Consider the following 11,651-nt stretch of genomic DNA (forward strand, 5'->3'; position numbering starts at 1 on the left):
GCATACAATAAACATCACATAATATTTCATAACATATTTTAATTAAATACGAGTAAGTAAATATATAATGTGTTTTAACACTTGAATAAGGGTCAAACAGTGTACCAGAATTTGTAGCGTAATGACGACGGTAAATGTACATGTGGCTTTTATCACCAATTCTTAAATGGACTTGGTTCACACTAAATTTATTTTGGATCACGCCTTAAAATAAAGTCAACAACTTGTTCCTAATTTATTTTGGCATTTTTTTAGGATTATTATGAAAAAAATATCAAATTAATGTCGTTAATACATGTTGTGCTTAAATAATGTGATCCTAAGTCACAATTCGCTTTTAAAAACATAAGGTTACTAAGTTTCAAAAAATGGTTACTATGTCTAAGAATTTTGGTGTTTAATTTATTATAGTTACTATATGAACAATAAAGATGAGTGTAAAAAGGTGCTAGAGAAAATTATTAATTTTGGGTCCACACTAATATTATTGTGGACCAAGTCCACGCAAGAATAGTCCGGCTTTTATCTGAAAAATGATCCTGCAATTGCACGGCCCAAACAGACAAAGCCCCGGGTACTAATTTGGACAACAGATACAACAGAAACAAGAAACGAGGTTTCCAGTTTCTGGTGCGGAGATTCGTTAGAAGTTAGAACGCACACACAGACACAGGAAACACCCTTCAGGCTTCAGAGGTGGACTTTCTCTCTCCTTGAATCCCACTAGGTACCCATTTCTTTCCCTCTCATCCCACACTTACATTGCATTTTCATCAATTTCTTTATCAATTGTTCTCTTTTCCATACCTTAGGGTTTCTATCATTATCAATTTTGCTTTGATTTGCTTTTTTTTTATTTTTTCGTTTCTTTCACCATCATTTTAAAAATTCAAATGCTGATTTGATTGTTGATAAATTTGAGCGATGAAATTGGCGTCTTTTTGTTGCTGGAGTTTTCTTTCAGATTTTTCCTGAGATATTTAAGCTTTGAATTTCGATCACCAAGCAAGATGGAGGACGATAAAAAGAAGAAGAAAACCAAGAAGAAGAAGAATAAGCAGCAAACCAAACCAGCCGTCGCCGACGATACGGCGTCGTCGAATGCTGGAGAGACTAGCTCTGTAGGAACCGTCAGTGGCGAACAAGATAATGTATCAAACATAGTAATTGAGGACAAACTACTTCCAAATGCTAATGGCGTAAGTTATTTTCACCATTTTTATTATAGTGATTGAATTTAGGTTAATCGGCTTTCCCTTTACGACATTGCTTCTACAATCAATTCATGAAGCTTGACTCCAAACAAAACCCCCATTTTTGTTTTAAATACTTCATTTTATGGGTTGATTTGAATAGTTTCAAATCCATCTTAAATTTACTTTGAATGTGATACGTGGGGATGATTTCACCAGCTGGATTCAAATTATCTCAAAATACAATTAAGCATACATTGTTTGATTTGCTGCTCCCCTTTTTGGATGGCATATTACTAAATGAGATAAGAATTTAGGTTCTCTTTGCCCACCAAACTAATTGCTAATATACCGTAAGAGCGAAGCTTATGTACAATCTCTTGCAGATAATGGTTTACTTTTGGCCTCATCTACGATTGTTTGTCAATTGTTTGACCAGATTTTTCTGTTATTATATCAATGTCAGCTTAACTTGATTGTCTTAGCGTAGATGCTCTAGTACAATTATATGGTTTGGACCGCTGAGCACAAATGATGATGTATTAATGTCTGTTAGATTGTTCTGGCGTGGAAGTATATGCAAGAATATAACTTTGTGAATGCTAAAAACTATATTACCATCTAATGCTTCTTCGAATTTTTACTTGACAGAGTGTTACGGTTGACGGTGAAAAGCAAAATTGGATGCTAGAAGAGGTGAGATTTATTAGATCAATGAAAGTTTCTTGTACATTTACGAGGTCCTTTCTTATTTCACTAAGTCATGATATTTTTTCCCCCTTTTGCATTTTCTAGGCTAGACTAAGAGATCTGGTCAAACAACTACTCTACGAAAAGGACTCCTACGTACAAAGACAGGTATTGAATTGTTACATTGTATTGTATGGTACATGTATCAGTGTTTCACAATTGCAATTTACTTTTTCATTTAAAATTCTCTCTCTTGTTGCAGGCTGACTTAGAGATGAGAATGAAACAATTACAGAGTGAAAATGATTCCTGGCATCAGAAAGAGGTAATATTCGGTGGATTAGTTGCTACTATACTTGTACTGTTAACTGTTTGGCCTAGAACATTGTTACGCTCCTTGGGGGGGGGGGGTAGCATAAAAGAAATTTGTTCCTAAGAGCCAACAAGCTCAATCACCGTTATGATTTCTTTTCAAGAAACCAACATTCGGGTTAAGTCTTATTTTCAGGTGAGCCTGGAGCAGAGAATCAGTCAGTTACTACAGGCGAACAGTGCTTTGAATTTTAAAGAGGTGAGAGTTAGGAAGTTCATAACTATATGATTTGTCGTGTACGTATGTTTCTATTATGTTACGATATGCATGTCATTATTGCAGTAACCTAATCAGTTATCTATCGTTTCAGAAGAATTTGCTGGACAAAATTCAGCACATTGAGCAGGAGAAACTGGTTCTGGTTGGAAAGGAGGTAAACTTTTCTATTATCGTGAATATTACTACGTACTGTCATTAGTTTTTTAACTTTTTTTTTGCCCCCAACAGAACTCTCTTTGCACTGTGAAATTTTGAGCATGTCATCATAATTGTTTTGTCAGTCAACTTTTTTTGTTTCACCAAAAACTTTTACTGCCATCCTAGAATCTTACTTTTTCATATGTATTTACTTACCTCAACCTCAGCTCACCTTTTGTTGCTTTTTTCAGTAAGAAATGGGAAGCTAAAACTGTTTGTTTTGGTTATTTTTTCCTATAATGTGCAGAACTTTTGCAATGAAGTGATTGCAACTCTGAATAATGAGAATTCAAAGTTGAAAATACAGGTATGTAATGTGCTTTATCGTTTTTTAATAGATAATGCTCACAACTCAATTGAGCTTGATTACATGGTCAATGAGTCAAGCATGTCTAACACTCTAACTCTGTCTTAACTCTTAAGCAAAAATCATACTTTTTTTTTGGTACTATAAAGGAGGTTCATCTTCTTTGTCGGAAAAGATAATTATGTTAGATGAAATGGTTATTAGTCATGTACTTGGTATCTTGTTTTGATATCATTATTCTTTATGAAAAAAATTTGACCATATATTAGCTATGTTATCCGGACTCAGATACACATATCGCACACAGGTACGGGTCCAAGTGTCTGACACGGCTATTTTGTGAAAAAATTGCATGGTTTTGGTCCAAAATGAAGTGTCCAACTGTCTATATCCATGTCCGAGTGAAGAGGGTCTGACACGGGTATTTGAGGTAAAATGAAGAGTACATACAACAAAGTGTATTAGACATTTAGACCAAATTTGATTTCCTTATATGTCGGTATATAAACTTGATGAGAAGGATTAGGATTTCGCACCATTTAGTTTCTTTCACCCCCTAGCAACATGCTTCCTCCATTTGTTTTCAGTTGCAAGTATTGCAATCAAACATTTTGCGCACAAACCACGAGGGAGAAACTGAAAGGGGCACTATAACCCACTTAATTATCAACCCATCCCCTTCCCTCATCCATACCAAAACAACCATTTACCCGCTCTCCACCTTCCTTTTCTACCTCATCCTTGTCACGTCTGTCACATTCCTCCCTTGCATGTCCTCCATCCTTCGCAAAATGACGTATTGTCATTTCTCTCTCCCCCAGAATCGACCCTTGCCAATCTTTAATTCCCACGACACAACCACCAGGTCCACCACCTCACCTCCTTTAATTTGCCAGCAAACAGTACTACTTCAACCGCTAGACCTGAAATCACCACCATCAAATTTGAGTATTTAATTTCCATTTTTGTCGGTGTGTGTTTTGTTCCTCTCCCTCTCTCTCGTTTTTGGGTGGCGACAGAGAAATGTTGTTGGGAGTAGGCTTTGCTAGTGGTTTAGGTCACATTCTCTTCACCTTAAAAAAATAAAAATCAGTTTTAATGGTAAAAACAAGTTGTCATCATTCAAAATAAGCTCGAATCATTAAAAGTACGTTTTAATCAGTAAAATTATTTAGTTTTAGTAAAAATTAGGCGAAGAGAACAGAGCATACTGGTGCTGGTATGGGTTCTAGTGGGTGGCCCTCTCTCTCTCTTTCCCTCTCTGGTAAAGTAGGGTTTTGATCGTGGTGGATTTTGGTGGTGTTGGGCAGGTGGTGTTGATAGTGTTTGGCTAGTGGGCCTGATGTTGTTTCCATTTTTGTGTTTTAACGTCTATGTGGTTGCCCGAGGGGAGACGGGAATGTCGAACTGAAAGGGAGGATGGGAGGCCGGAGAGTAAATGGGGGTAGGTAATTCATTTGGATGGGAGGGTGGTGGTGTTGACTGGGGTCATTGGATGTTATACACAGTGGTTTTTTAAATAAGAGTAATATTGTTGTTTTTCCTTGTAAACTTTAAATACAGAGACATTGCAATTTTTTTGAATTATCCTAAAAGAAATGCGTTGCAACTAAAAAAGAATGGAGGAAGTATTTGTCTTTTCTGATGCTAAATTGAAAACAAAGCCTGGCAGGTTCTGGAGTTGGAAGGAGCTAAGAACAGTCTCTCAGAAGAAAACAACCAGTTGTTGGACAACATATCTGTCTTACAGTCACGAGTTCAGGATCTTGAAATGAGTTTGGCAACTGCAGTGTCACCAGCTGATATTCAAAAGGTTTGTTGCTTCCTCCTCTTTTTTTTTATGAACTGTAGTTTGTTTGTGTGTTAAGGCTGTTAACACACTTCAATTGCATGTTGGGGGTATCATGTTTACAATTTAAGTAGTGATGCAACTTAAGCATTCGATCTTGCATGGGAAATTATGAATGTGTTTCTCTTCATATTTACAGAGTTATCTTGAACAATTTCATTGGATCTTTGCTTAGAATATCTTTGATGAGTCTTGACTCTCGGATACAGGATGCCTCTGAGAAAGAGAACTTCAATATTGAGATGGAAGAAACTTATGCGTTGATTGGGAAATTGATGACAGAAAATGCGGACCTTGTTGAGAAGGTAAGTCGCAAGCGCTTGTGCATGCAGTTGATGATGGTTTAATTGCCTATTCAGAGTATGAGCAAAAAAACAGCTTTCTGCAAGTTATTTATCTTGTTTGGTCAACTTGTAGTTTTATGGTTTGGCTTTTTCAAACTCCTGCATTCCCCTCCTCCACCCGATTAACCTCCATTCAGATGTACATTTTTCTGACACTTTGTCCTGTGGTCGCTATTTGTTTTAGGTAAATGAGTTGTCTATGGAGCTTGGTCAACGAACTGTAGTGCCTGATGTTACTTCAGTGAATATACCTGATTATTCCTCCTCAGATCCTGTATCTAGATATAATGAGGACAGTCGAGAGGATCTTTCCTTGTCAACAAAGAGTGTCAAGCTTTCTATAACAGCGGCAACTGGAGATGAGCGAAGAGTGATTGATGAATTAGACTCTGATTATTCTAATGTAGTCCGGCATTCCTCAGAAACCAGTGTGTCTGGAGAAATAGTGCAAATTCCATTAGATGAAAATGAAATTCAGGATCTAGAAGCACAGGCATCTATAGAAGTTGGAGATGAGAGTGTGCCGCTTGCTGATGCTCCTCTGATTGGTGCTCCTTTTAGGCTTATTTCTTTTGTTGCGAAGTTTGTAAGTGGCGCTGATCTAGTCAACCAGGATCCTTCAAACTCGCTGCAGTAACCTAAAACATGTTCTAACTTGTAGAATGTTCATTAGAAGAAGAAAATAGACGATCAACTGCTTATTTGAGTTATTTTAACATTTTTTAACACAATATCAGACTAGTTACAATAATGTGGCATTACTTTTTTTTTTCTTGTTTAAGGTTGGCCATTTTATATTTTTGGTTATGATGGCCAATCTGCATCAGCTGATAGCACATTTGTAATTGAAATTTGTTTATTGAATTTGATCTGGTGAAGGTAGTTATATCGATCAATTTATTATTTTGTACTCCATCGAACACTGATGATAGAACAATGGATTTCAATTGTAGGAACAATAATTGCAGTAAGCAATATGCTTGATGAGAGGCAAATCTCTTTCAACTGGTCTGCTTTTAAATGTATGTCACTCTAATTTGGCATGACCAGTTCCGGGAAGCAGGCACTGGTACGAGATGTCAGTAAAGCCAATAGAACGACGATGTTTGAATCAAATATAGCTACAACACAACTCCTATACTGATGAACAAATAAAAATCTGACAAGAAAAGAATGACACATTTTGAGTTTCTAATTTATAACCCTAAAAGAATCACTGAATAGCTGGGAGCTCATTAGCAGGATGTTGCAAGATTTTGAGCTATGTACATTCCTTTGTTAGTAGCCTCCTTTTTCACTGAAATATGGAATCAAATGAACGCTCTTTATAACTTTAAGGTGTATGTGTCTCCGAGGCCTTAGATTTTGATCCCTCAGCCTCAGGTGATGGTCTGCTTGAAGAATCTGACTGCCTGGACTCCTCAATCATCCTCACTACTTCTCCCATGTCAGGTCTTAGATCGGGCACCTTTGAAACACAAGCCATGGCAATTTGAAGCATTTGAACCAACTCTTCTTCAATATTCTGATTCCTCATTAGCTCTGCATCGAATACTTCTGCAGTCCATTCCTCCCGAACCACTGACTGAACCCACCTCGGGAGATCAACCACGTCGTCCCGTCCAGGTGATTGTACCGGAGTCTTCCCTGTAAGCAACTCAAGAAGGAGAACACCAAAACTGTAAACATCAGATTTTTGGGATGTTTTCCTCGTCTCTACTGTTTCTGGTGCTTTGTAGCCTGCAGTTCTTGGGGGGACAGCAGGGAAGCTCATGAGAGGAGCCAGACCAAAATCTGAGATGCAACCGTTATGGTCCTCGGAAAGAAACACATTGGAGGACTTGATGTTCCCGTGTGTGAATCTCCCACCACCAGCTGAATGAATGTGGGCTATTCCCTTGGCAGCTCCCAGTAAAATTTTTATCCTGGATTCCCAGTCTAGTGGTGGTTTTTCACCATCCTTACTACCTGAAAATATCATATATTCATTGTTTTGTTTAGTTATGTTTCCAGAGGTATAGTAATTTGAACAAACAGTTCTAATTGCTAAAGACCATTATCGTAACTGTCAATTGTTGCAAAAAGGAGGTAATTGAATAAAGAAAAACACAAGGTGAACGGAAAGCATACCATGGAAACGTGCCAACAGGCTGCCAGCTGATACATAGTCATAAACAAGAAGTTTTTCATCCTTAGAGTAGTAATAAGCTCGTAGGGGAATGACATTAGGGTGTTGGCCAACCCTCCCAACTGTCTCCATCTGCTGCTCAAACTCTCTTTTGCCGACTACAACCTCCTTCAATCGCTTGACGACAACTATCGTTCCGTCCTCCAAGATGGCTTTGTATGTTGTCCCATAACTTCCTTTTCCCAGCACTTCAGCAGAGGCCCTTAGTAGATCTTCAAGATCAAAATTGAAGGAACAACCTTCAAAGAATACTAGTTTGTTTTTCTCAGCCTCCTGGACTCCACTCCCAAAATCTTCTTTGGGCTTTTCAGTCCTTCCAGCACCAAAAGCCTTGCCTTTAAGAACACCACTTCCTTCACTATTCTTTTTCCTTAAACAACACCACACAGCCATCAGCAGAAGAAGTAAAAGTGCCACACCTCCTCCTACTGCAATGGCAATGATGGCCCTTTTGCTTAGTCTCCTTTTTGAGTGTTCTTTCTCATGAGAAGCAGGAGGTTTAGGACCCACATAGACTGAAGCAGAAGCCGGTGCAGGAGCAGGAGCAGGTGAAACTCCAGCACACTGGTTGAGTGGAGGCCCGCACAAGCCTGTGTTACCCTGAAACGACGAAGTGGGAAAGCCACTAAGCTTCAATGGGATTGAGCCATTTAGGTGATTGTTACTCAAGTTCAGGTACTTAAGATTTTGAGTATTTAGTTTGGGGATGGATCCAGTAAGGGCGTTATTCTGAAGGTAAAATTTATCTAAGTGTGTCAGGTTTTGAACTGATGATGGAATTTCCCCCTCTAAGGAATTGAAAGCTAGATCTAATGTGATGAGTTGAGGGGATAATGAAGAAGGTATTTTGCCAGATATGTTATTTTTCTGGAGGTATACATACTGGAGGGAAGGAAGGGACAGCAGATCAGATGGAAGACTCCCGGAAAGGAGGTTTGACCGGAGGCTGAGGATAGTGAGGTGATCTAACTTCCCAAGGGTGTTAATAGGGATAAGACCTTTAAGTCCAACCCCAGGTAACCTGACAGCAATTACACTATTGTTATCTGAGCTGCAGGTAATGCCCACCCAAGTACTGCATAACGATGTAGTAGAATTCCAGTTCACTTTCCGACCATGAGGGATAAGTGAAGCAAACTGAAGCAAAGCTTGCTTATCATTTTCCAGGTCAGCATGATTTGGAGGTGGAAAAATGAGCAAGAAGAGCGACACCAATGTCAATAGGAAGAAGAGCTTCATAGATAATCTTCTGGTTTAAGGTCAAAAGGACGATTTTTGGTCTGTTGCACCGACTCTCTGGTAATGCCTGGCATAAAAAAGAAAAAGATGATAAGTGATCTGATTATATTTCCTACTAATACAAACAAAAGCAAGCACTTCATACACATGAAACATAGAAAATACACTTGAATAGAAAGTACGCACAAGATTGAACATGAGTGAAAAAAAATATACTAGAAGTATAAGATTAGCCATCTCTTGAAAAGAAGCAATGAGCTATACATTGACAGTCTAATCAATCTAGAACGAAGATTCATATTACAATAACATGAGCAACACACAAGATGCAGAACCCATACATTGAGAGGTAAGATATCAGTTACCGGTTTCTCAGGGAATACAAATAAACAGGATATAAAAGCACAAAGCAGAAGCTCATCACCTCAAATGCAATTAAAGGGAAGGCACAGATGTTTCACCTAAGTACCATCAAACAACTCATGGAGTAAATATACACCAGAATGGGAGCCACATGTTAGAGTAGTAGCTGCCTGACCTGCCTCTGATTGAAGACTAATTTGTGGACCAACAGAATGAATGCTAGATTAACACCAGACCTCGGTGTCATTCTAAGGAATGCATCGGCCGGGTCCAGTCATTACTACCAATCCATCCATCCATCCACCCAACAAATTAAAAATCTTAAAGCAACAAAGTGAGTGGAGAAGAAAGAAAGAAAGAAAGAAAGAAAGGGATTAAGAATGGAAACAAAGCAAACAGTGTGATTACCTACGAAAACAAACAGGTGCACAGTTCATTTCTCATTGACATTCTTAATACAACTCTACAATTAGTACAGAAAAAGTAGTAATACATTTATCTAAAAGACTGTAAACAGCTAAAGCGCGATGGAAAGCAAAAAAGCAAGGCAGTTCTTTTCGATAAAGAAGGGGAGCACTAATAAGTACTTGCAAGATTTTAGTTGCTAAAAAACAAGGGTCCTTTTCTGTTTTATGATAATAATCATTATTCATGATGAATCTTCTCCTACTGCCTTTCCATGCGTTTACCTTCTAAATTTCAAATGGAAGCTCCCCTCTTTCTTCTACTGTTTTCTCCACTCAGACATTCTAAGAGTTGATTGAATGAAGCATGAACCAAATCCCATCACAATCAAAGAACGCCAACTTCAAATTCTTCTCTCGAATTCGAATAGGTTGATCGAAAACCTCCATCCCTCCCTTTTTTTCTCTATTACATTTTAAAAAGTTAATTGCATGGAGCATTATTCTAATTTCCCACCACAATTGTATATTTTTATTGGTTTAGAAGCAAATAGACTAACTCGATTAAGCTGGATTTGTGATAAATTGAAGAATCTGGTTGAATTCTAATGACTTAACAACAAATTAGGGGATAATGAAGGTTTTAGCCAACATGAACCTAAAAATGTGAAAGCAATCAACTTTGATTAATTTTTAAAATGAGCAGCATTTATCAATCAGATTACTAGTTTACTACTCTTGTACTTACTAAAAATAGGAAATAAATCAAAACAGTATACAGAAACTGAGATTAGCCATTATTTCCTCCATTTCTGTGTACAAAAACAAGGTGAATTTAACAAATAAAAATCAAAACTTGGATAGAAATGAGGTACAGATCCATGAAATTGATGAACCCCAGTTGCCAAAAATAGAAACAAAAGTATCCCAATTGAATAAAAGAAAACAAAATTGACCAAGTAGGTGTAAAATGTGAAGAAGTAAAAGGAGGCACATTTAGAGAGAAAGAAGCAAACAAAAATGGGAAGAAATAAGAGAGAAAAGTACCTGGAATGTAGCTGCATTTGGGAGGAAGAAGATGAGGAGAGAGAAAGTGAAATTTAAAGAAGAAAAGAGTGAAGAAGTCTCTAACGGTCCAGGTTAGCTAAAGGAAAAAGCAATCTCAACGGCAAATCTTGAGGAAGAATACTGATACTCAGTCACTCACATTGTTTGTGTTTAAGACATGTTTTCTTTGTGTGCAACTCTGTAAGTGAAGTCTCGTCTCGTCTCGTCTCGTCTCTGAAAGCAGAAACATTTTTAATGTTAGTTTTAATAACTTTTGGATCCCAAAGCAGCAGAAAGCTTGTTCGTTAAGCCAACGGCAAACCCAGACTGACCCAGACCCCCTCCTGGAATTGGGGCGTACAAATAACGCAGATCTCGATAGCTTAGATTGATTTCTTGATTTATTCTTCTTCTTGTTGTTAATGGGGTTTTAACTGTAGGAAGAAGGCAGGAGCAGGAGCCAGGAGATGGTCAGCTACGAACAGCTGTAATTATTTTTTGGAACAAAGACCACGTCTTTCTTCTTCATCTTCTAACTTGAGACTTCTTGACCATTTTCACTTTATTTTGTAAAATGAAATAAAAAAAGAAAAGAAAAGAAAAGAAAAGAAAAGGTGAAGTGGTTGAGAGGGTGGGAATTGATTAATGGTGGGGTCAGGCTTTTTGGGGGTTGAAATGGAGGAAGGTGTGTCATTTTTCATTTGATAGTGAGTGTGAATTGTGTGTCAGAGACACAGAGGGAGTAATTAGTATTGACAGATGAGCAGAATACAAATATTACAGAGAGGATGTGTTTAAACTTTAAACTCTCCTAATTTTTAATGTCAACCCCCATCACATCACCCTTTGATTATTCTTCATTTGTTTGTAACTTGTTGTTGTCTCTCCCTCTTTGGATGGATTCTTCCATCTCTACTTGAGAGTTGAGAGTTGAGAGTTGAGAGTTGAGAGTTGAGACTACAGACTACTAGACTAGAGGTCAGGACAAAACTTTGGGCATATAGTTCGGATCCAATTTCGATAAAGAATTACCGTGTCTAGATTCCAAATTGGTATGGGAGGAGTTACATGTTACTATGTAGTAGTCGGACTACCAAACTATGTCATTTGATACCAAATAAAATCAGGTAAACACCTGATTTTACCAAAATATATTGTTTGGTACCAAATGAAAATGCAATAATTGCAAAAAACATTACTTTGTTGCTAGTAAACCTCGTTAGTCGTTACATGGGAG

The 11,651-nt window shown here is 37.8% G+C and overlaps 2 protein-coding genes across 8 annotated transcripts; one reads left to right on the top strand and one right to left on the bottom strand.

Annotated features, from left to right (window-relative positions):
• Positions 1-562: 562 nt before the first annotated feature.
• Positions 563-6,069, top strand: LOC110804336 (interactor of constitutive active ROPs 2, chloroplastic). The gene is made up of 11 exons (XM_022009916.2): positions 563-727; positions 965-1,199; positions 1,845-1,889; positions 1,989-2,051; positions 2,146-2,208; positions 2,392-2,454; positions 2,567-2,629; positions 2,921-2,980; positions 4,653-4,793; positions 5,039-5,134; positions 5,358-6,069. The coding sequence occupies exons 2-11, from the start codon at positions 1,011-1,013 to the stop codon at positions 5,808-5,810; spliced, it is 1,236 nt and encodes a 411-aa protein (XP_021865608.1). The 5' UTR covers positions 563-727; positions 965-1,010; the 3' UTR covers positions 5,811-6,069.
• A 209-nt stretch (positions 6,070-6,278) lies between these two features.
• LOC110804334 (probable inactive receptor kinase At5g58300) lies at positions 6,279-11,142 on the bottom strand. Of its 7 annotated transcripts, none has more exons than XM_022009911.2 (4): positions 10,747-11,026; positions 10,575-10,648; positions 7,304-8,667; positions 6,279-7,141 (listed from the first exon to the last, which is right to left on the bottom strand). In XM_022009911.2, the coding sequence occupies exons 3-4, from the start codon at positions 8,598-8,600 to the stop codon at positions 6,507-6,509; spliced, it is 1,932 nt and encodes a 643-aa protein (XP_021865603.2). In that variant the 5' UTR covers positions 8,601-8,667; positions 10,575-10,648; positions 10,747-11,026; the 3' UTR covers positions 6,279-6,506. The 7 variants fall into 7 exon arrangements, with proteins under 7 accessions (XP_021865603.2, XP_021865601.2, XP_021865602.2 ...); XM_022009909.2 differs by having other exon boundaries at positions 10,415-10,648; positions 10,747-11,024; XM_022009910.2 differs by having other exon boundaries at positions 10,575-11,142.
• Between the last annotated feature and the right edge of the window lie 509 nt (positions 11,143-11,651).

This window comes from Spinacia oleracea, chromosome 5 (assembly GCF_020520425.1).
Source record: "Spinacia oleracea cultivar Varoflay chromosome 5, BTI_SOV_V1, whole genome shotgun sequence".
Taxonomy (NCBI): Eukaryota; Viridiplantae; Streptophyta; class Magnoliopsida; order Caryophyllales; family Amaranthaceae; genus Spinacia; species Spinacia oleracea.

Bases quoted from the DNA above. Each gene is read 5' to 3' on its own strand.
- LOC110804336 (XM_022009916.2), top strand. From the start codon at position 1,011: ATGGAGGACGATAAAAAGAAGAAGAAAACCAAGAAGAAGAAGAATAAG. The intron at 1,200-1,844 runs GTAAGTTATTTT...TTTACTTGACAG, and splicing joins TACTTCCAAATGCTAATGGC to AGTGTTACGGTTGACGGTGA. The intron at 2,052-2,145 runs GTATTGAATTGT...CTCTTGTTGCAG, and splicing joins ACTCCTACGTACAAAGACAG to GCTGACTTAGAGATGAGAAT.
- LOC110804334 (XM_022009910.2), bottom strand. From the start codon at position 8,600: ATGAAGCTCTTCTTCCTATTGACATTGGTGTCGCTCTTCTTGCTCATT. The intron at 7,142-7,303 runs GTATGCTTTCCG...TGATATTTTCAG, and splicing joins CCTGTTGGCACGTTTCCATG to GTAGTAAGGATGGTGAAAAA.